Source organism: Glycine max, chromosome 8 (assembly GCF_000004515.6).
Source record: "Glycine max cultivar Williams 82 chromosome 8, Glycine_max_v4.0, whole genome shotgun sequence".
In the NCBI taxonomy this organism is placed as follows: Eukaryota; Viridiplantae; Streptophyta; class Magnoliopsida; order Fabales; family Fabaceae; genus Glycine; species Glycine max.
The window spans coordinates 46,908,650-46,931,340 of NC_038244.2; the positions used below are offsets into that span (position 1 = coordinate 46,908,650).

At 34.1% G+C, this 22,691-nt stretch overlaps 3 protein-coding genes and 1 pseudogene across 4 annotated transcripts; 2 read left to right on the forward strand and 2 right to left on the reverse strand.

Moving 5' to 3' along the window:
* Positions 1-414: 414 nt before the first annotated feature.
* Positions 415-3,211, reverse strand: LOC100804248 (2-alkenal reductase (NADP(+)-dependent)-like; annotated as a pseudogene).
* Positions 3,212-4,338: 1,127 nt separating this feature from the next.
* LOC100809943 (T-complex protein 1 subunit zeta 1) lies at positions 4,339-10,712 on the reverse strand. 2 transcript variants are annotated; one of them, XM_003532286.5, is made up of 15 exons: positions 10,410-10,712; positions 10,277-10,340; positions 9,999-10,134; positions 9,280-9,431; positions 9,123-9,170; positions 8,874-8,966; positions 8,316-8,422; positions 7,685-7,799; positions 7,457-7,543; positions 7,001-7,205; positions 6,447-6,541; positions 5,715-5,783; positions 5,514-5,621; positions 5,289-5,407; positions 4,339-4,670 (listed from the first exon to the last, which is right to left on the reverse strand). In XM_003532286.5, exons 1-15 carry the CDS (start codon positions 10,541-10,543, stop codon positions 4,595-4,597), a joined length of 1,608 nt encoding a protein of 535 aa, XP_003532334.1. In that variant the 5' UTR covers positions 10,544-10,712; the 3' UTR covers positions 4,339-4,594. The 2 variants fall into 2 exon arrangements, with proteins under 2 accessions (XP_003532334.1, XP_040873666.1); XM_041017732.1 differs by having other exon boundaries at positions 5,514-5,783; positions 10,410-10,674.
* Positions 10,713-15,664: 4,952 nt separating this feature from the next.
* On the forward strand, positions 15,665-17,778 carry LOC100804774 (probable carboxylesterase 17). The gene has a single exon (XM_003530862.5). The coding sequence runs from the start codon at positions 15,985-15,987 to the stop codon at positions 17,071-17,073; it is 1,089 nt and encodes a 362-aa protein (XP_003530910.1). The 5' UTR covers positions 15,665-15,984; the 3' UTR covers positions 17,074-17,778.
* A 1,400-nt stretch (positions 17,779-19,178) lies between these two features.
* Positions 19,179-22,653, forward strand: LOC102662918 (protein SWEETIE). Its single transcript, XM_041017791.1, has 8 exons — positions 19,179-19,211; positions 19,370-19,435; positions 20,134-20,211; positions 20,511-20,888; positions 20,971-21,105; positions 21,229-21,393; positions 21,476-21,601; positions 21,812-22,653. Exons 1-8 carry the CDS (start codon positions 19,179-19,181, stop codon positions 22,508-22,510), a joined length of 1,680 nt encoding a protein of 559 aa, XP_040873725.1. The 3' UTR covers positions 22,511-22,653.
* Positions 22,654-22,691: the final 38 nt, after the last annotated feature.

Genomic DNA, 22,691 nt, shown 5'->3' on the forward strand with positions numbered 1-22,691 from the left:
TTACTAAATATATATGATCACAATAAATTTAAACAGAAGTCCCTAGAGACTCTATGATTCCAAGCATATAGTAATACTAATAATAAACTTCTTACTTCGGTATGAAATTGCTTTGAGGATCACAGTCACAAAAGCTGTCAAAGTCATGTCAAAATTCTTATATCTATATATAGCATTATAGCTAGTGCTAAAACAATTCTAGTTTCTGCAATTATGTGGTGAAAATGGATGGAGCAGAGTGCTAATTAAACATTATGTTGATTGTACAATTGTCATGCTTACAAGTTGTTTACTTGAGCGCCGACCAAAAAAAATGGATTTAATCGAGTGGTTGAGCCTTCAATGGTCTACGCTTTAGATTTACTTTTGATAGGAGATGATGTAGAGGAAGCTGACTCAAGATGAGCTGAAAGTAGAAGTAGTTATAAAAACATTTCAATATTAAAGTCAATGAATGAATCAGTAGTGTAATGATATATGGAAAAATATGTGTACATGGTGGTCCTCTGTATGCTATATTTATAGGGCTTAGGTAAGCACCAAAAAAAGAAGAATTATAGGGCTTAGGTGCGGGTTAGTTATAGTGAATACATTTGCACATATCTATGAGGCTAATCCTCTGCAACGTAAATTCCCTTAATTGCGAAATATTTTAAAGCCTCTACTCTAGCATAACAAATATGTCAGGTCTAAGAATTATTTGGTTTGAGAGCATAGAGCATTTGTGTGCAATGGACTTGTTCACCTCAGAAGTGCATTCAAAATGGCCAGCGAATTATCAATTATCGTGGCTGTAACCACATTTAACCTTTCTTTATCTTGATCATCTGTTATGGTGAAATTATTATCTATAATTCCAACTGATCATGAAACTTAAATAGAAAATATGCCTTGAACTTGGTAGGTCTATACCTCTCATCTATTTCTTTCACAGTTTCAATCATCTACTTTGTAGTTCTAATTCAACCAAACCAGATGCAAATTTAGCTTTGTCTCTTAAGTGAGAGAGAATGAACGTATCTACTGTTGATTTTCTCATTTTACATATCTCATTATTTTAGGAGAGCCAAATCCACCTAATGCAGCTACTTTATCTTCTACATAATTTATGCATACTGAAAATTTTACATTTTCTGCTCAAGGCAGAAGGTGAGAATAAGGCCTTGCCAGCTGCCGCAGTTCAAGTACATAAAAGATTCTCAATTGAATATGTTTAAAACATATCAAGCTTCAACTATCAAAATACTGAAAAAATCATTCAGGGGCAACACGAATGACTTGCTTACCAACGTTCTTGCCATGGAAAAGCCCAACGAATGCAGCTGGAGCATTTTCCAAGCCTTCATTCATGTCTTCAATATACACAATCTTTCCTTGCTTGTAGTAACTTGAAACATCTTCCACAAAGTGCGGGTATAGGTGCAAGTAATCACTTCGCAAAAAACCCTACATTTTGATGTGCTTTGTAATGAGGTTGAATAAATTGTATATCCCTATGGGCTTGGAAAGGCTTTGCTGAGATACCATTCCACAAACTGCAATTCTACCATGAATCCTCATGTTAAGGAGTGCAGCATTGAGCATATCCTCGCCCACATTGTCAAAGTAGATATCTATGCCTTGCCGGAAATACCTATCATGTGATCCAGGATAAATGAAGTTTCCAGTTTTGATTGTGGAAGTCATGAAGGAAAAGACTGAGAAGCACTAATATTTGGAACCTTCTCAAAACAGTTTTTTTTTTAAAAATCATTTCCCTTTCCTTAGACAATAGCTAACAATTCAAACTTGTATTCTTTTCGAGCTTGTTACACACCTTTGTAGAGCTGCATTCAAGTCTAATTCTTCCTTGTAATTAAAAGCTTCATCGAATCCAAGCTTGTTCTGTAGAAGGTCAATCTAATATAACAGATTTAATGAGAAAATGAACAAAAATAATGGGTTCTAGTGTTTGTGTGTACATCCATGTGTGTCTAAATGGCAATACTTCATATATTGTATACATGAAGGAATAACTAATTCAAGAAGAGTTGTTTTTTTTGGACAATCATTATACGATAAATAATTAGTGAAATTCACCTTTTCCTTTGATCCAGCACTTCCAACTACATAGCAACCATGCAACTTAGCAAGTTGGCCTACAAGCTGACCTACGGCATCAGATGCTGCAGATACAAAAACATATTCTCCTTTGCTTGGGGTGCAGACCTCATAAAATCCTGCATAAGCAGTAAAACCTGGCATTCCTATAAAAGTAAAAGGAAAATTGAAGGGTTAATTATTTGTAAAACTGGAGCACCACTAGAAGACTGGAAAATGATTTCACTTCCATACACAAGCCAGAAAAAATAAAAACACAAAGCCTATGGTAAAAGGATATGCAAGGTTTTAACAATTATGCCATAAAAAAAAAAAAAAACAAACAAACTAAGGAACTCTCTAAACTAGAAGATTCGCTCTATGACAACCTCATAATCTGAAAATAATAACTATGCAGAAAATAGTGCTTAAATAGGCCGAAAGAAACTATCAACACTTTGAAGTTATTGAAATCTGAAAGTATTAGCACTCTATTAGAGAGGCCAATTAGTGGATGAAGGCCATGCTGGGCGTAATATAATAATATATGGAGAGATTACTCTGGAGAAGAAGGAACAGGTTAGAAAGGGAAACTGTGGCACGCGGGCAGAATATTCTATTCTGTTATAAATGCAAGAGCCTTAGACAGAGAATGCAGATCAATTATCTAGAGGGAAATTAATTTTATTTAATTTCTTGGTTGTAGCTGCGAAAGAGGATTCAGAAAATGATTCCTAATTAGATTGAGGGTCCATACCAAGAAGACCGACATGGAAGGAGAGAGGAATGGCATGATCTGGGTGAATTCTTCGGATGTGGCTATATTCTTCCCAGGCTTGTAATTTGGATTATCACACCGAATCATTCAAGTGCCTTCATCATCAAAATAACACACAATTTTACAGTTGGTGCATAGTGTATATATAAATGATTTGAAAAGAGTTAATTAGTTAGTTAGTTACCTGGTGGGATCCAAATGCAAGAGGAGAACAAGTTCAAGTTCAGCGCCACACAATGCAAAGAAAACAAAAATGTTACGTTATGTAATTGTAGTACAACCACCTCATGACTTCCACTAGATAACACCCTCCACGCGTCTGAGTTGCCACTCGTGGATCTGCAAAACAAAACTACACCCGTCTTCCTTTATTTACATTTTTTTTAGTATTATATGGGTGGACATTAATGAAATTCACATAATTTTATCATTTTTAATAAATTTCAGTTAATAAAAAAAATTCTCAAAAGTACGTATTTTAATCATTTTTCTTTTATTTAATAAGGTTACTATAATTTTTGTTCAACAATACAAATATGTTAACAAATTGTGGTGCCTACACTTTTTTAATTTTTATTTAAAAGTCATCTTACTTTCCACTATTTATCTACAAATTGATCAAATTCACTTTTCGAGCAAATTTTTGCTTCATACTTTAACCTTGAATTTAAGATTTTACTTAAAATAAAAATATACTACTTTTAAATCAACAACTTGAAAAAATGAGCAAGTTGAATAATGCATCCCGACCTCCAATGAGTTTAAATTTGTTAATTGTTAATATAAGATTTTTTTACATTATTAACTAATTAAAAATACTTTAAAATGTAATTATTGAAAAAAAAACTCAATAACTTTAGTTTAAAACATACAAATGCTTCTTAACTTATTTTTGTTTTAAATTTAAATTGATCTCCTAATTTTCTAAAATTCAAATATAATCTCCTTATATAATTAATCATTTTCAATTTTTGAGCATATTTTTTAACTTCTTTTTATTGATTTAAGACATAAAACTAAACCCATTAAATTCATCTCCATGTAAACCAACTAATATAAAGAAAAAAAGATAAACAAGATACAAATTAAACAAAGTTTTCTGAGCAACCAGAAAAGTGATTAATTAATTAAATATAAGAATAAAATCATACTTTAAGGAAATAAAAATATATTCAAATTTGCAGATACCAACGATGTAGGTACACGCAAAGCAAACATATCTTAGCTTATTGTAAATTAGTATATTGCATAGCAAACTACAGGTCATCACAGTAGTGCAGACTGTGCAGTAGTTTTTCTCCATCAGGCACCTGACGTAGTCGAAGAATACCAAAAATTAAAATCTTCCCATTTTAAAACTATATTAATTCAATGCCATCGACGTTTCATACAAAATTACAAAGATGATGCCATCTTGGGACCTGGGGTTGCTCGTGTGTGTGTGCGAGTCAGGGAGAGATTTGCTGGTTAAAGCAAGCAACTTATCAAAGGTAAAGCATTCTTTCAACTAATTTTCTACAAAATAATTATGCTTACAAATTTCAAAAGGAGACCAAAATTCAGCCATGGTACACTTATATGACAGTGTCATCGAGAGAATAAAAATAAAATGGGAAAAAACAAAACCCAGAAGCAATGTTTCATTAGAGCAGATTAAAAGAAGCGAATCATAACAATCCCAACGAATGCTGCTGGCACACCCTATTCAAAAGAGAAACTTCGAGTAAGAAAGAACACTTAAGTTGGCTTCCGCATGTTACGTCCAGCACGAATTACTTCGTCCACCACCAGTAACTGAGATACTATAACTGGCCTGTATAGCATATGTACAGATAAGAGAAAAATAACTACATAATTGTAACCAAGCCAACTTAAATGAAACTTATTGTTTTGGTGCAATGGAACTTTTTAAATGGTTATCCTAGAGTCTAGAGATGTGATTTTGGGTTCCAATCATTATTTACTGTTAGCTTAGATGGTCGAAAGAGAGATGTCACCACCGTGCAAAACATATGCTCATTTCAATTTAGACTAGTGATTTCGTTTGAAACTTTATTATATTATTTTATTTAAATTTATGGATTGGCCTAGTTTTATTCAGAAAAATAAACAAAATCCAAAGCACACCCATCATGAGCAGGTAAAGAAAAAAGCTCCAAGCTTATGGTAATGTTTGGATGGGAGGAAAGAAAATAATAGAGAGGGGAAAAACAGATAAAAATGTATTTCTTTTGTTTGGTTGGAGACAGTGGAAAGAAAAGAGAGAAAAATTGACTTCTAAAAACAAAAATTCACATTTCTCTCCTTTCACTTTCCCTTCAATTTAAATTTCAAAACTCTCTTTCCTCCCTCACTTTCTAGTATTTAATGTGATCCTAGTTTCAAACAAACAACAAATTGATGGTGTCAATTGTTCAAGATTCAACCATACCCTGAGTTTATAATTTGGCGCTTCACAGAGTAGTTGTCAAAAATACCCTCCATTGCAGGGTCTATAGGTTCTCCTGTGTTCAGGCTCAACCCCACAATATTCCCTTTGTCATGCTCTCCCTGATACAGCATTCAGCAAGTACAATATTGCTAATCAGTCTTCTACTTCCGTTCATTCACAATTAGGGGAAAGGAGACAAGTGGAATAAATTTAAGGGAAGTATACCGTAAGGGCAATAATCACATCTTGAGTGTCAAGCCCAGAGTTTTCAGCAAGTGTCTTAGGCACCACAAGAAGTGCATCAGCAAAAGCCTCAACACCAAGTTGTGCACGCTGTTCAAGGTTATAAATATCAGTATTGAAAATTGACATGTGACAATTAAAGAACAATAAAAACATGGAAAACCAGAGACACTCATTATTTACCCCTTGAACTGTTTTCTTAACTTCATTCATCAGATATTGTCTAGCAGCAACTTCAAATGCACCAGCACCCTGATCATGGGAAAGAAAATTCTCTTCAAGTCTATTACAATCACAATAAAAATAAAGTGCAAACAAGAGTTCTGTATTGAAGGATATATGAATTCTATAAAGTGCTATAAAAGAGTTAGCTGCAACTGCTGTGTTATTGCATGTATCCAGCTTCCTTGTAGTTGTACTGGTTTCTTTCCTACTATTAACTACTTGAAAAAGTGGATTCAACTAGAAGCTCAAAATTATTCAATCAACTATGGAAACATATCAAGTTATTAACCTAAACATATGTAAAAGCACATTTTTTTTCTCCCAATTAGATTCACTCATCAACACAAGCACACAAGAGAGTATAGACATGCACCTTATTACAATAATGTCAGATCAAATATTCTGGCTCTTTTTATATAACTCAATTAAGGACTTGCTGAAAGCATGTCAAATTCTACATTCATCTTTCCTTGATTTAAATCAGAACTCCAATAATTATCTTAGTTTTTGTACTAAGGTTAATCAAACCATGTGTGCATTTTAGGGAACATCTGAAAATTCATTTGACAGAGGAAATTACCACAAGAAAATAAAGTGAATCAATAGCATGGGCATGCACATAAGAAAAGAGGAGAAAAATTGTACAATACAAGTATCAAAGTAATTGATTGGCTCAGAAAAAGGTCTTACTAAGACAACAGATTCATCTTCAAGGGTATTCTTAACAGCCCTCAAACCATCACGAACAGCATCTTTAATCTGAGCTATTGTATGGTCATTAGGACCTGTATCATCATGACAGCATTGCAAATCATATCATCTTAAATCTGTCAGTGCCAATAAAAAGACAGTGTTGTTCCAAAGACATAAAGCAAACATCATGAAAAGATAACACTCCCTCTGTTCCTATTTATAGGACCCAAGTTTGAAATGGTGCTTGTTCCTTTTTATAAGACCCAACCTATAATGTTTCATGCATTAATTAATTTTAGACTAGAAATACCCTTCATTAAACAAAGAGAATGAATTAACAAACAAGTAGAAGAGAGGAGTATTAATAACAAGGATAGTTTTGAAAAAGTTATAAATTTAAGACAAATTTATTGTTATAAACTAAATTAACCACTTTTCTTAATCTTGATGAATTAGGTAATGGGTCTTACATATAGGAACGGAGGGAGTAAATAGTAGTACAGAAGGATCTGCTTAACAAACTCACAACAGGTGCAAGGAGCCAAGGTTACCTTTAATCAAGATTGTGCAGGAAAAAGGATTCTTAACATTTTCTACGAATGTATATTTCTCTTCACCAAGGACATGTTCATATACCAATCCTGCCCAACCCAGACATTCAGGAGTCAAATCATCTACAGAGTTTACTGCCTCCCCTCCACAGGCCAAAACCAATCTTTCCATGTTTCTCCTCTTTGCTCTCCGAAGAGCAATTATCTAAAACACAAGGACAAAATATCAACATAAGGAAAACAGGCTAGGGATTATGTTAATGCTTCTGAGTTCACTTCATATTACATAAGCAATGGGTAACTTGTGTTGTGGGATATTCTAACAGTTCCATTATTTTCAGGTATGTCATATTTTTCAACCAAAGACACTCTTTGGATGGTGTTTGAAATCCCCAATTAGGTTTGATAAACATTATTCTAATGAAAAAAACTTAAATATAATGGTATGTCACTTACTCCTTCCCTTGCAAGCAGGTCCAGAGATGGGGGATCAATTCCTTTTTGATTGAGGACAACAAAATTGCTATCATTACCAGAACAAACCTGCATACACACAAGTATGAAAGTATTTAGTCAAGAGCAGTCAAATAAAATTATTCTTATTATGGTAACATAACAATGGCCGAATTTTAGACCAGAGAAACATGTAAAGATAAATACATACAAGAGCAAAATATTTTCTACCTTATTCTTCAGTTCAATGATTTTTTTAACTTTTTCATCAACCTGTCGTCTTTCAGCTGCAACCATAGCTTCTCTCTGTTCCGCACTTGAGTAGAAAAAGCCTGAGTTTACTTCACTGAGGAGAAAATATTGACTTCATTAGTCTCACGGGCTACATACAATACAACCAAGATAACTAATGAGTTCAGAAAGGCTAGACATCTGACACTGAAAAACCACACAATATATACAGCATTGACCGAAGTGATATATAACAGTCAATGCTTATGTGAGTTGAAATAATTAAATTTATCATTAAAAAGCCTGCATAGAAGAAATAAACAAAATAGATTTTCCTTGTAGTAGTACATTTAGGCTTGATTTGTTTTAGGTGAAAATCCTTTTTTTCAGAAAGAGCAAACAGAAAATTCAGATTAATAAAAAAGACATTTTAAATGTGACATCTAATTTTCTTATATAGTATGAATACTTGATTTGTTTCAGGTTAACTAAGCCTTCCTTAGTAAGACAGAGTAAACATAAAACCTACACTAATGAGAACATGTAATGTCATGTGAGCATACTCGTTACTATACAACATCCACATATTGATTTGTTTAAGGAAGAAATCGACAAATATCAGCTTGATTACCTCTTCTCATACTCCAAAGATACATTACATGTCAAGATATAGCAGTTTTCTGCACGTCGCTTCATGTCAGGGTGCCTAGAACCATGATCAAGGACAATACCCTCAACCTAGAAAAACACAGAGGAATGAACTCATTGGTGCAAGAACCACATAGATATTGTATAGGTAGACCCAGTACGTAAGCTGCACTATAATAATACAATTACAAGTGAAGTAAGACAATGGAGTTAAGTTATAGTTAAATATGGGTTGCTATTTGCGTTATTGTAGGATGATGAATACTGGCATTGCTGCAGTAGCAATGATATTCTAACTTTGTCTAAAACTGTTACTATAATGAAAAGGGAGCTCCCTGGTAAACTAAGTTGATTCCTCATCACATCCCAATTTTTACTTGAGTAATATTAAGTTTAGAATTTTAATTTTAATTTGCTACCAAAATATTGATGGAAAGGGAACAACATATTAAAATCTTAGATGTATACAACACATGTATGAAATTCAGGAAAATCATCAAAGTGCAGCAAAAGAGTGGCTACAATCATTCATAAAATATACCAAGCGTGTGTCAACATCAAATTTGTGTCGCATATGCATGATCTCCACCATAAACAGATCAATTTCTTCCTCAGGCTTCTGAATACATAAAACCTGATATCATAGCAAAACACAAACACCCAGCTGTAAAAGGTCCAGGTCCAATAAAAAAACAAAATCTACTAGTTCAAATGACCAAACAACATGCAAACAAAAATCTCATATTTACAAGGATTCAAAATAAATGTCAACACTTCAATGTGTACTCACTGCATCAACAATTATATCTGTCAATTGATCTGCAAGTGATTCGTACAACTGCAAATGATGAGGAAATATAAAAATAGTAAGAATATAAAAATTGTCCACAATATCAAAGTATGATAAAACGTCACCTAAAACAAAGATAAGACAAAATAATTTTTACCTTAGTCCGGACGGTTGTTCTTGCTACCATCTTGAGAATCTCTTTATCAGGCTCACCACCCATCACAACAGGAGTCTTAAACTTTTCAAGGAATTGCAGAGTTGCTCGCTTTGCAATATCAAAACCATCAACCAACACACGAGGATGCATACCTAGAATATTCATACATCATCTTAACATTAGCAGAGTAGGAAATGACAGAAAAGTCACCAAAACGAAAAAAATACTCAACCCTTTCCCCCCATTTTAGGGATATCTCTTTGCTCCTAAACTTACTATAGAATAGGATTACATTTAACACTTCTCTTTTGGTATACAGTTCATGGTTGTTTCAACGGCATTGCTCTTGCTGAAATGCAAAGAGCCCTTCCCATTTATACTCTTGTGTTCTCATGTCTTTTACAAGCATAGTCCTTTTTTTTTTCTAAACCTGTTTTAGAGGATATTGCATCTGTCATCACCTTACTCGCATTTTTACGCTTCTCTAAATCTCTCCCTAACTAACTATAAAAGAAATACCACTTAACCACTAAAAGCAGCAAAAAAATTAACAGTGGTTCACAGTAATAAAACCACCAACAAAGCTGGATTTAGAAAAATAGTTACACATTAGAGTGTACAGCTACAAACACACACAAAGAGTACCAAGTGCCGCAATGCAAAGAATAGCTCAATAAAGAAGTAAATACAAACACCAACAGAGTGACAAACTCATTAACCTTCATCAATGTAACGCTCCGATTGTTTCATAAGCTCGCCAATGAAGATGACAGTAGAAGTGGTGCCATCACCACTAGCATCATCCTGCGCCACAGCCGTTCTAGCAATCATAATCGCCGTCGGGTTTTGGATTTGCTGAGAACACAACAAACAACATCAACAACACTTCACCCTAACGGTTTTCTAGCGTTCGTACTCGTAGATCTCAATTAATAAAACTAAAAACCAGTGAAAAATTATAAAATCTTAAAAAAAAGTAAGAAAAAAAAAAACTAACCATCTCTTTCAAGAGAGTGTTGCCATCTTTGGTAAGCTTGATATCACCAGCACCACCAACGAGCCTGATTCAAAGAGAGTGAGGGAAAAGGAAAACATAAAAAAAAATGAAATAGAGAGAGAGAGAGAGATACATTTTGATGGTTCCTTTGGGACCGAGGTTGGTTTTGAGGACATCTTGCAAACCCTTGGCGGCATTGATGTTCATGTGAAGTGCCGCCGATTTGTTCAGCACTTCGGCGTTAGGGTTCAGCACTCGTAGAGACATCTTCGAGAGAAGCAAAAGTACTGTGAGTGCTTGGTTAGAACTTGAACGGAACTAGTGAAAGAGAGAAACTGGGGTTTTTCCTAGGGGTTTCAGTCGATGCAACTCTGAATGAAACGGCACCTGATGGGTGCTTTATGTTTATGTTTATACGCCCGAGCCCAAATACGCATTGTCGTTTATGCGGATACTCTCTTTTTTGTTTTGTACACTTTTTTTGGGCCTATCCAACATGAGTGGTATGGCCACACAAATGTCTTTTTTTTTGTGTCTGTGTGTGACCAAATAACAAATTTAGGTCTTATTACTATTTAAGTCTTATTCTATTGACAAAAACATAAATAAATTTAGGTCTAATACTATTGACAAAAAAAAGTATTCCTAAATTACTAAATTTTTATTAAATATACGTATTTTTTTTTATTTTTTTTTAATATTCGTCAGTTAAATTCATTAAATATAGTATTAATTAGGTTAATATTGTTATATTTTTAAAATTAGTGTATGTTATATCAGTTTTATTATGATTCATGAATCATGGTCATGTGTCCTGTTATTCGTTGAGAAATTCAATGGACCTAAGTCTTTTTTTTTATATCTCATTTGCAAAATGGAAATGGATTATTTTGGCTATAGATTGAGAGTAGTCGCATATTAGCTTTGTAGATGATTGCCAGCTTGCCTTTACTAGCATTCACACATTGCCATGTGCTTGATTTAGGATTTCGGGCTATATTAGACATGTTTCTCGTGACGTTTTGAAAAATATGGACCATCCAAATGGTTTAGCTATAACCTATATTGGTCTAAAGTTTAAACTCATTCTAGACTCTAGTGGTACATATACTAATAGGACCCAACCTATCAGTACCTTTGCCTTGATTGTTTTTCATGTTCAAATTATTGAACCAATGCAGGTTCTTGATCATTGACAATTTGACATAAAATGTAGATAGGCGTCTTTTAGCTGAATGGGCATAAACCGTGAAGGTTGGCACTTGATACCAATCAATTAGTAGAGCCAATGGTTGTAGTTTAACTTTTCTGTAGTTGAAGTTATGCACTCTCTCTTTATCCGCTTATGCGTCTCAGAACACTGCTTGGCAAGTAATTTACTAACTAGGATGATTCGATTTCACTTTGGATCTATTTGAGTTTATTGTCATCAGCAGTTTGGAAGAAAAGGGTAGCATTAATTAGTTATATGTTAGGATTGAAAGTTGAAACTAATTCAGATGGATTATGGCCTTTAGTTTATTTAATATTATCTTGCTTTAGAACATTGAACGCATAATAAATTGTGGTTGAAATGCTGTGTAGATTTTACTCCACTCCTGTTTATGATGACTACTTTGTCTGCCTTTGTCTTCCCTTGAATTTCTTTATCCTGCGCCAACTTTAATTGTTGGTTCATATCCTAGATTATTAGTATTTTTTATATCATAATATTAGTATCAAATATCAATCAATTTTGTTCATTACTAATCTTTGTCAAAGAAACTGATTGACCATTTTCAGTATAGTTTTCCCTCTAGCCACATTTTTTCCATTAGCAAAACTAAAACATGATGTAAGACTAAGATTCAAGGGATACTAACCGAGTTCCAGCTTGACCAATGTAATGTTGGTAGATTATTAGTTTATTCAGATGCAAGATTTTTTTAATTCATGCTTTCGGATTAAAAAATATTTTAATCCATAACCGATATTTTCGTATATGGGGCACATGCTGCTTTTGCCTATTCTTGAAATCTGTAGATGATTATTGATTGTGTTTCCTTTTTAGTTCTGTAAGACTTTCTTGTGCACAATGTTTAGGGCCTGCTACTAAGTACTAACTAGAAGGAATAAATCACTAGTTCATAATGTTGTGTTAATCTGTGTGCTTAGTATAAAGGATCACTCACTTAAGATAAAGGTTATATATATATATATATGTTTGGTTTAAGGAAATATTCTCTATTTTTATTAATAGTTACAAAAATGTCACGTTTTCACTTTAATTTCTGGTTTGAAAGAAACGTACATGAAATGATGAAAACAATATTTTGTTGTTTGCATAAATCTTCAACTGTATCCTTAGCTAAAGTGAATAAATATATTATACATATCTAAAGCACTCTGGTGAGAGTGTCACTTTACCTTTTCACCGTTTCACACTGGTTTTATCTCAATTCTGGCTACACACATATGGATGGAGATGGTCAAAAAGGATAAGAGAAAGGAAGGAATAATTAACCTAAAGAATAAAGATGAAAAGCCTTTGGCATGTCAATGGGTTTTGAAATTTGACAGGCCCATATGGATCTATATAGATGAGAAGAATCTTGACTGTTACCACCATGAAATTTTATGTAAGGTTAATATGACACCTTGTTTTGTACGTGGGTTCCACTGCAGAATCTAGTATAAAATAAAAAAATATTGTAATTGTTTGGATTGGAGGTACATCTCCACGCTTCAGTTAGATCAGTGGATCATGAACCTCCACGACGTTAAGTAATTGCATTTGCATCAGATTTTGATTCTTCGAATAAAATCTTCCAAATGGGACCTGATGAATATTTTAAACCTTTCCAGACCAAGGTAAAAAGCTCTAAGCACATTTACCTAATTAATCCTCTGCTAATAACCCCATAAAAAAAGACTAAGAAAATACTTGTAATAGTTACTACATGAACCACATTTGTTTTGGTCAAAAGCTCATTTTATAATTTCTCAATTAATACTATTTGTTTCAAAGAAGGCCTAACATTCCACTGAAATAGCAGCAATCCAAAAGCAGTATTCAGTTAATAATTACTTTCGGTTTAGACGCAACAGTTAAAGAATTGGTGGAATCCAACAACAAAATTTGATTTTTTTTTTTTTTTTACGTATTAGATGTATTTTTCACATGCATGATCAGTCAATCTTACTTAAGCCAAATAAAATTATTATATATAATAAAAATTTACTAATTATATATTTAGAATTCAAACTTAACACTAATGATTAATCAAGAATAGCGTTGTGCGTGAAAAAATGAATAAACACATGCATATTAAAGGGTATGTATCATATTGTGACACGTTCACAACAAGGTTTGATTCTTTTTGCCAAATGCAAGCTAGTTTACCTTAAATCATGAAATATATATGAAACTAAAAAAAAGAAGCAAAACGTTCGTACTTCTGCACTAGTAATTAATAACCTGTGCATAATCCAGTATAGTAGTTATCCGGCACTGTTAGTTGAAATAGGTAAACTTTGCAATGGTATCCAGGATGATTGTGCAACGATAAGCACACCTAAATATGAAGAATATATATGTAGAATCTGACCCAGCCCGTAGAGATTGAAATTTGTTCAAGATTATGGTGCTAAATGCCATCAGTAGTGTGATTCACCTTGTTCAATGTTCAGTACGTTTTAGCTAAATGTACACATGTCATTGACATTTCAATTTAAGACAAAACATGCCTCTTTTTTTTTAATCCAAGTGAATGTTCATGTTGGATAGCCAAACTATCGCGTCGGGCGTGAAATACAGTCAGAGCCTATGAAGTGCCAACATTGACATGGACACCAGACACGATACGGACACGGACATGTGGATACCTGTCAAACACATCAAACTCAACCTGGACATAAACGTGGGTGTCATGTCCGTGCTGGTGTCGTGTTGGACCGGACACGGTAAGGGGTTGAGGTGTCCGTGCTTCATAGATGAGGACCAACTCTACTTATTTTCAGGCCTAAAAAGCAAACTTTAAAGTGATTATTTTTTAAAATTAATAAAAGTAACAGAAAAATTTGAAACTTAACAAAAAAAATTGATAAGCTGAAATGAAAAGCACAATATAAATGATACTCCAAAAAGTTATACGGTCCAAACTTGAAGTATATATATTATTTTCTGTGGTCATGTTTACAAGCAAATCTAATATGGTTTTTATTTTTATTTTTTACCTTTTCACCTGTGACTAACAAAGTAGACCCTTATATCTTGTCATAACGAACACTTTTGGTGAAAAACAAGCGCAGTTTGCTAAATATTGCTAGATAGTAACTTTTTATAATTGCTTGACAAAAAAATCAGATAAATGAAAAATGTGTATGTATGTATGTTAGCATCCGTGTGCGCGTTGGAATAAGACATATTTGTAGAGAGATGCATAAAGTTGTTTTGTTTCTTTCAATTTATAAAGAAATAAAGAATTGAAAGCGACATTAGAATAATAAGATCAATGAGAATAGAGGGAAGGCATATTTGTAGAGAGATATGAGATATATAGAGAATAAAGTTAACTTTCCATTTGCATGTACTTGGAATTAGAAGAATATCCTTTATTTATTTTTTATTTTGGTAGTCTTTCTGTCTGGTCCATTCAGGTCCATTCCCATATCTTTCGCAGCTTCTAACACAACCATCAATTTGCTGGAATTATATATAAAGAAAAGGAAACAAGTCAAACACTATAAGATGTGGACTTTGGTCAAGATGAGTGAGTTGACGCTGGATTATTTATTTGAAGATTAACATTGATCAATTGACTAGAATAATTAATATATTAGCAGAAATACATGTTTTACCAGACCATATCAATCATAGTTACACAATTCTTCCATTTTGTGTGTGTGTACAATTAGAAAGTTTAAATCAAGACCACATGCAAGCTACTCCAATCTCCCACCACTAGGCTAACCAGTGCATTTACAAAGAAAGTCTTGTAATAATAATATAAAATGTGACTAATTGCATACTTACAGAAACGTGTACTAGTACCATGTACCCTGTACTCCACGTACCGTGTATCCGTAACTATGATATCAACTAGACCATCTCTTATTTGTGGATTGTAACAATCTAAGCAACCATTATTAATGAATAGAAGATTGCACAAGGATAAAGCAGCCCAGAAGTGACCTATGACAGATGTCCTAATTCACTTCACTTTATGGATTGGGTATCAAAATCTCAAACAGATAAGCCACGTCTAATTGTCAATATCTACATCCTTAAGTGCAGAAAAAAAGTCACAGAATTTATATGTCATAACAGCGGTGCAAGTTGCAACTCATGCTTATTACAAAAGTAACGCATGAAGTGCTGCATTTACCTCCATCATCAGATAAGAATAATGTTTATCCTGAAAACTCCCCTCATTTTAATCAGATTCTCCGTGTTCAATTTCACACTAGCTAGATTTCCAGTGTGCCTTAAGCAACAACAAAGAATTAATTTCACATAAGAAAAGAAATCTTAAATCTTAAATGCAATCCCGAAGAGACAAAATATTAAGATTTTCCAACTTCACGCGGGAATCTTTATAATAGCACATGGTTATGAGAATGAAACTTCTTCTCGACCTTCTTGCCAACTTGAAACCTTTTCATTGGCCCAATCCCTTTGTCTTTTTACTCTCTAATCTTCTATAAAAGGAGCAAATCATAACACCACTATGGCATCACACAGACTTAAGGAGAATTCGAATTTTCACTCTTCTCAATATCTTTACATGGCTGCCATTTCACTCAGGCACAACCCTCAAGCAAACAACACTAACCAGCAACGTGAAATCATCACTGAAGAAATCCAAGGACTCATAAGAGTCCACAGAGATGGACGTGTAGAAAGGCCATCGATTGTGCCTAGTGTCTCCAGCACAGTGGCATCAGAACGTGGTGTCACTGCCAAAGATGTTATGATCAACAAAGAGACCAATTTGTGGGCACGTGTTTATGTGCCAATAAGTGCTTGTCACTACTCAAAGCTTCTTCCTTTGCTTGTTTACTTCCACGGTGGTGGATTCTGTGTTGGTTCTGCAGCTTGGAGCTGTTACCATGAGTTCTTGACCAACCTTGCTTCCAAAGCAAACTGTGTCATTCTCTCTGTGGATTACCACTTAGCCCCTGAGAACCGTCTTCCAATGGCATATGATGATGGTTGTAATGCTCTCATGTGGGTGAAAAGAGAAGCTTTAAATGGCTCTTGTGTGCAAAAGTGGTGGCTGAGTCATTGCAACATGTCTTCCCTTTTCCTAGCTGGTGATAGTGCAGGTGCCAACATAGCCTACAATGTGGCCACACGCATGCATATGGGATCAACATCAAACACACCATTATTATCTCTCAAGGGTGTTATATTGATCCAACCTTTCTTTGGAGGAGAAGAAAGAACTTTCTCTGAGAAACATTCCCTTCAGCCACCCAATTCAGCACTCACTTTATCCGTTTCTGACACTTATTGGCGCTTGGCACTTCCTCTTGGGGCTACACGTGACCACTCTTATTGCAACCTTCTTGCAGATGGCTCGGTCAAGTTGAGAGATTTGAGGCTTCCATCCACTATGGTGTGTGTCGCAGAAATGGATATACTGAGAGATAGGAACTTGGAGTTCTCAAACGCTTTGGCCAAAGCAGGGAAAAGGGTTGAGACGGTTGTTTACAAAGGAGTTGGCCATGCGTTCCATGTGCTGCATAATTACCAGCTTTCCCATTCCCGAACCCAAGACATGATATCTCATATCAGGAACTTTCTTAACCAGTAACTCCTGTGTTTTATGTGTGTTGTTTTCTGTTCGATAGCACGTGATGACTAGGTAGCTAGAGTGGTAGCTTTAGTATCTATAGTTTCAATCCGTTACGTACAAAAGATTTAGAAGAGTTTGAGAAATATTTGTAATACTCAAATCTGGGATTGATAGGCATTTATGTAGCTGCTGTTCTGGGTGATCGATCACAACACTGGTTTCTGTAACAGAAAATCAACTTTATCTCATAATACAAAAAAAAAAAAAAATAGCCTTTTTGGTTTTTGTTAAACAGTAATATACACCCTCAATCCCCTTCCCCCTTTTCCTTATTTTACTGTTAATTTTTTTTTTCTTTTCGGCTCTCTTTTCTGCAAACGAAGAAGGGATTAAGAAATAAGTTGAGAAATTTTGATAGATATGGTGTTGTTATTCCTTTTTGTACCATATTCTGTTACTGTTGTACCTAGAGTTAAGATCAGAATAGTCTCGCTGAAAGCTACTTTGACGTGCAGGTTTCAGTCTAATTGGAAAAGAATGCAGTAACAGAAATGAAAGGGAAACAGACAGAGAGTACATCCATGAATATATAAAAGGGGTGGTCCATGTTGTTGAGTATCTTTATTCTATCTTTAGACATTCATTGTCTTTGACCAACCTTATTCTAGTGAGTCCTCTGGGGCTCTTGAGAACTTCTTGAAAGGGAATGGTGCTTTATTTACAAGGAAGACGTAATTGTCCCATAAGGACCACTATGGGAACATTATGGACATCATAGCTTTGCCACCTTTGAATTAAAAAAGAAAAAAACTCTTCTTCCAACAAATTTGACGTACTTGTATATTTGTATATTTGTTGAGATGCAAACATGTGTCAGTATTCTATGCAGTATGGATCCATTAAACTTTTTTCTTTCTTTTTCCTTCACTATTTTTCTCTTTCCCTCCTATCGGTACAGAGTAAGAGCACACTGCTCTACTTAAACTAAAACACCCTCACCAATAATATCTTGCGGACATTTCAAACAGAGGCGGATCCTGGGATGAGAGGGGAGATCAATCACCAAAAATTAAATTCATTCCCAATACCTATATATTGTTACCAATAAATTATTAGTTTCAGTGATCCCAAACTGAATGAAAAAACAAGAGATTCTATTAATATTTGTGTTTGACAAATATCAATAATTTCTTGTATGTCAAAATTTATTAATAATTTTTAGTTTTTCAACAATTTTCTTTTTAATATATACTAACAAATATTCAATAAAAAAGTTAACTTTAATCTTATCACAAGGTGCAGTCTTTCTTGTGATATGATGCCGATCTTACCAATGTCGCAACTCAATGCCTACAACAACTATTATATATGTGTTTCTATAATTTAAAAATTATAACAATCTCCAACTAATTTAATGACGCTTTATATGAAATTTGAAAAATAACAATTCCTTCCATTACAAGGAAAAAAGAGTTTAACAATTAGATATTAACAAAGTCAAAAAAAAGAAAATTGATTATCTAATAATTATAAAGTTAATGAAATATAACGCAAAAAAGGTAAAATTATCATTAATTTTATAATTTTTAAAAAGTAGGAGATAAAAACTGATTATATAATAACTGAATTTGATAAAATGTATTGAGATAAGATTTCTTAAAAAAAAATACTATTGATTTTATAATTTTAAAAAAATATTGTTGAGAGATAAAAACTAATTACATAATAATTTAAATTTTAAAAATATAATATTCAGTTTCAAATTAGATTTACTTACTTAATAAAAAAACTAAATTTCTGTAAAATAAATAAACTTTAGAGGCAAAAACAACTTCATTAAAAACACTGGTCCATAAGCTAAGCCTGAGAACACTACAAAGTATTGAAACTGCACCAGCTAGTAGCATCCCCTTGGGCAAACAATCAACACAGTGTAATTAAAAATTATTACACATTACAATCCCGCACACACCATTTTGCCGGATCCATGCTCAAGTCCCTGAACGATCATCAATTCCGAGATATTAAATCTACTGGCATCCTATATAAATTAGTGATGTTTTTTCTTTTGTCTTTACTGGTTGGGAGTAGAATGTTTGACTATTTAAAGGAAGAAATAATTGATGACGAATCTGCACTATGTTAATATATCAGTGGTAACCCACTACAGTGTCTAAGGAGAGTGGAGTGTGGAAGAGTTCTGCATGTTTACATTCATAATAATTCCTATGCTCGTATGCTTGAATGCATATTATATGGAATGGGCATAAATAAAGACTATTCTTACATTTCTTATTCTGTTTAATGGATGCAGATTCTTTCATATTCCACATACATGGATAATTCTTGGACTAGTCTTGCGATATCCATTTTATCACAGGTAGATATTACATAAACTGATTTAAGGATTGTGACTCTGCATTCTATTTTTCTCCTTTTTGTAGTAAATTTATGGTTCATGATAACCCTTTAAGCACTCTATTCCTAAGGCAGAATAGGTTCTCATTGGTAGTTTAGTAAGCTTTATACTGCTCCATTCAATTTTTTTGAGCCTTGTGAAGTTCAAGTTTCAATTTTTTCCTTACAGGTTGCACAGAATTGTCCACAAGAAATTTTCAATAGTGAAAATTTTGCTTTGATAACAATCGAACTTTGTTTGGACTACTTTTTTAAAGTGTTTCGGAGGTATTTAATTTCCAGTGACTGATGATTTAATGCAGTCTCAATTATTTGATGGACATTTTGCATTGGATATATATACTATGCTAAAGAGTTCCTGTATATCTGTTGTATAGTACCGACACAATTACAGTTACTCATCCAAACTCTGAAGTAAATGTGATACAAACACTATGTAGCACAACAAAGGCAATCATTAATCGTATTGAGACCAAGGTGTGTCTGTTGCCTATGATACTGGATAACTTATTTCTGTCTTTGCCATTGTCTTTTTGTCAAACATCTATAATTATGAATTCATGGAAGTACTTGTGCAATATTTTATTGCAAATTGGTCTTTTAATATATTTGTTGTAAACAATGATCTTCATTGATGATTTGTTCTTATGATTATTATAGATGCATAAGAATCCCAAATCAGTGGTCCTGGCATTAGTTTTACTTGGCTACAAGTGCATTAGGGAGGCTTCAACTGAGGTGTGCTTATCAGAAACCATTGACATGGTTAACTGTACAAGTCCTTTATTAAAGAGAATCATTGATGGTAAGCCAATTTATTTGGAGCTAGTTTGGTGACTTTGGTCCATATTCATGCATGCCTCCATGTGAATCATTAGTTTGAATGTCAATATTTGACATGTATTTCCTCATTGTTTGCTCATGCATTTTTACTAGTTTTAGTTTAATGGAAAAAAAGTTACAATCTTTGTCAAGAAAATGATTTGAGTCCCTTGAGTTTCGAGAGCTGTATCTTGGCAACAAGCTATTCAATATAGGTGATAAGAATCGATTTTGATTCGTTCAACAGCACAACTGATGAATCTTTTACCCAACTTTGTTTTGTAGATGAGGCCGAGCCTGATGATAGCGTGTTCCCTCTAAGAGATATGTTTAGAACTTGTCTGAGTGTAGTTGCTGCTCTGACTAAGGATTGCATTGAGGGATTTCATTTGCAGGAGGTTAAAAGTTTCAACCAACGCAGGCTAATACACACAAAGCTTGCATTTTCTCTTGAACAAATTATATCCATTTCTACACTAGCTCTTGAAAGTAAATATGCCAAAGATTGTGAAGCAAGGAACTCCATCTGTGTTGGTGCAGTGAGATATTGCATTCAATGTTTTCATACTGTACTTAGTGATTCAAATATGCAGGTAAATGAGTATGTAAGAAATATCACACACGCCATGACTGTTTCCCAGAAAGAAATACAAATGACAACTTTCTTCTTAACAGGTTCAAGTAATAGGATTGCAATTTCTTAAAGCCAGGATTCAAAGAGGTGTAAATACAGAAGATAACTCTTTTATAATGTTTCTTGTTGGGGAGCTAATTGCTGATATTTTCACTTTGATCCAAAAAATGTTGAAGGTATAGGCAATGCTTGCATATGTTTTTCCCTTAGTGCAATTAATACTGTCATCAGTTCCTGTTAATAGTGAACTTTGCAATTCACGGTGTAGCTAAAGGATTCTATATTTGTATTGATAACAGAATACCATAACAAGAGAATCTGTAACCATTGCTAGTGAATGCTTGAGTCTCCTGGTGCTGTTACAAACCTTGTCAAAAGGTGATGACTGCCAGAGAAGCTTTATGAACCTACTTCTGGAGGCCATTGTCATGATTTTCTTGTCAACAGAAGACGGGATCTCTCAGGTAATATGAGCTGGGATTTTCTGTTGCTGAAGTTAGCTCTTTATTTTTTATACATTCTTTTGATCATGCGAACAAATGACAGGAAGTCAATAATTTAAGAAGCACAACTGTTAAACTTGTTTCTCGCCTTGCTCAAATTCCTTCATCAGCCATTCATGTCAAGGATGTTTTACTATCAATGCCTCCTCTTCACCGCCAGCAACTTCAGGTACTTCTATGCTACTGATGGATGTGTAAGTGAACAGATTATTGGCATTTATTTTGCTCAATTAGCATATCCTCTTGCGATTTTCTACAATTACTAATTGACCATCTGAAAGACCCTGATGTAGATTATATTTTTTGAAATGATAAATTTCTTTTTCTGTCCATTAAAATAATATCCTCCCACTAATTTCTAATTATAATCTACGTGCAGGGTGTAATACGAGCTTCTGTAACTCATGATAAAAATCCAACAGATATAAAAGTACCAGTTTTGGACATAAAAATGCCAAAGCCATCGGAAGGAACTGAAGAGAAACATACCATACCATCATCTGCTGCTGTGATGCAGACAGATGAAAATGACAAGGAAGAAGATGAGTTTAGTGAAGATGATTGGGATGCATTTCAGTCGTTTCCTGTCTCTAAAAGTGAGGATGAAGATGATTCAAAAACAGAGCATGTTGCTGAAGGCAAGGATCCTAGCACAGTTAAAATGTCATCAGAAATAGAAAGTTCTATTGGAGGTGTTGAGTTTCAAGATTTTTTTATTTCCAAATCCATCAATAGTGAAAAGGAGCTGAAAGGTGATGAATGTCTGGAGGCTGTCAAAGAGAAACATGATCAAACTTATCCTAGTACTAACAAGCCACATGATAATGAGAATCAAGAGATGGAGGGAAAATTGCAAACCTCGGTGGCTCGAGAAAAGGGGACATCAATCCCAGGAAGTGAACTAGTTTCTTGTGATCAGAAGCCTGAGGTAGAGGCTAAGATGGAGGAAAATTTGCAAAACTCGGGGCTTCAAGGAGAGGGGGCATCAATACCAGGAAATGAACGAGTTTCTTGTGATCAAAAGCCTGAGGTAGAAGCCGAGGTGGAGGAAAAAAATGCAAAACTCTGGGCTTCATGAAGAGGAGGCATCAATCCCCGGAAATGAACGAGTTTCTTGTGATCAAAAGCCTGAGGTAGAAGCTGAGATGGAGAAAAAATTGCAAAATTCAGGGCTTCAAGAAGAGGGGACATCAATCCCAGGAAATGAACTAATTTCTTGTGATCAGAAACGTGAGGTAGAAGCTGAAGGATCAATTGAA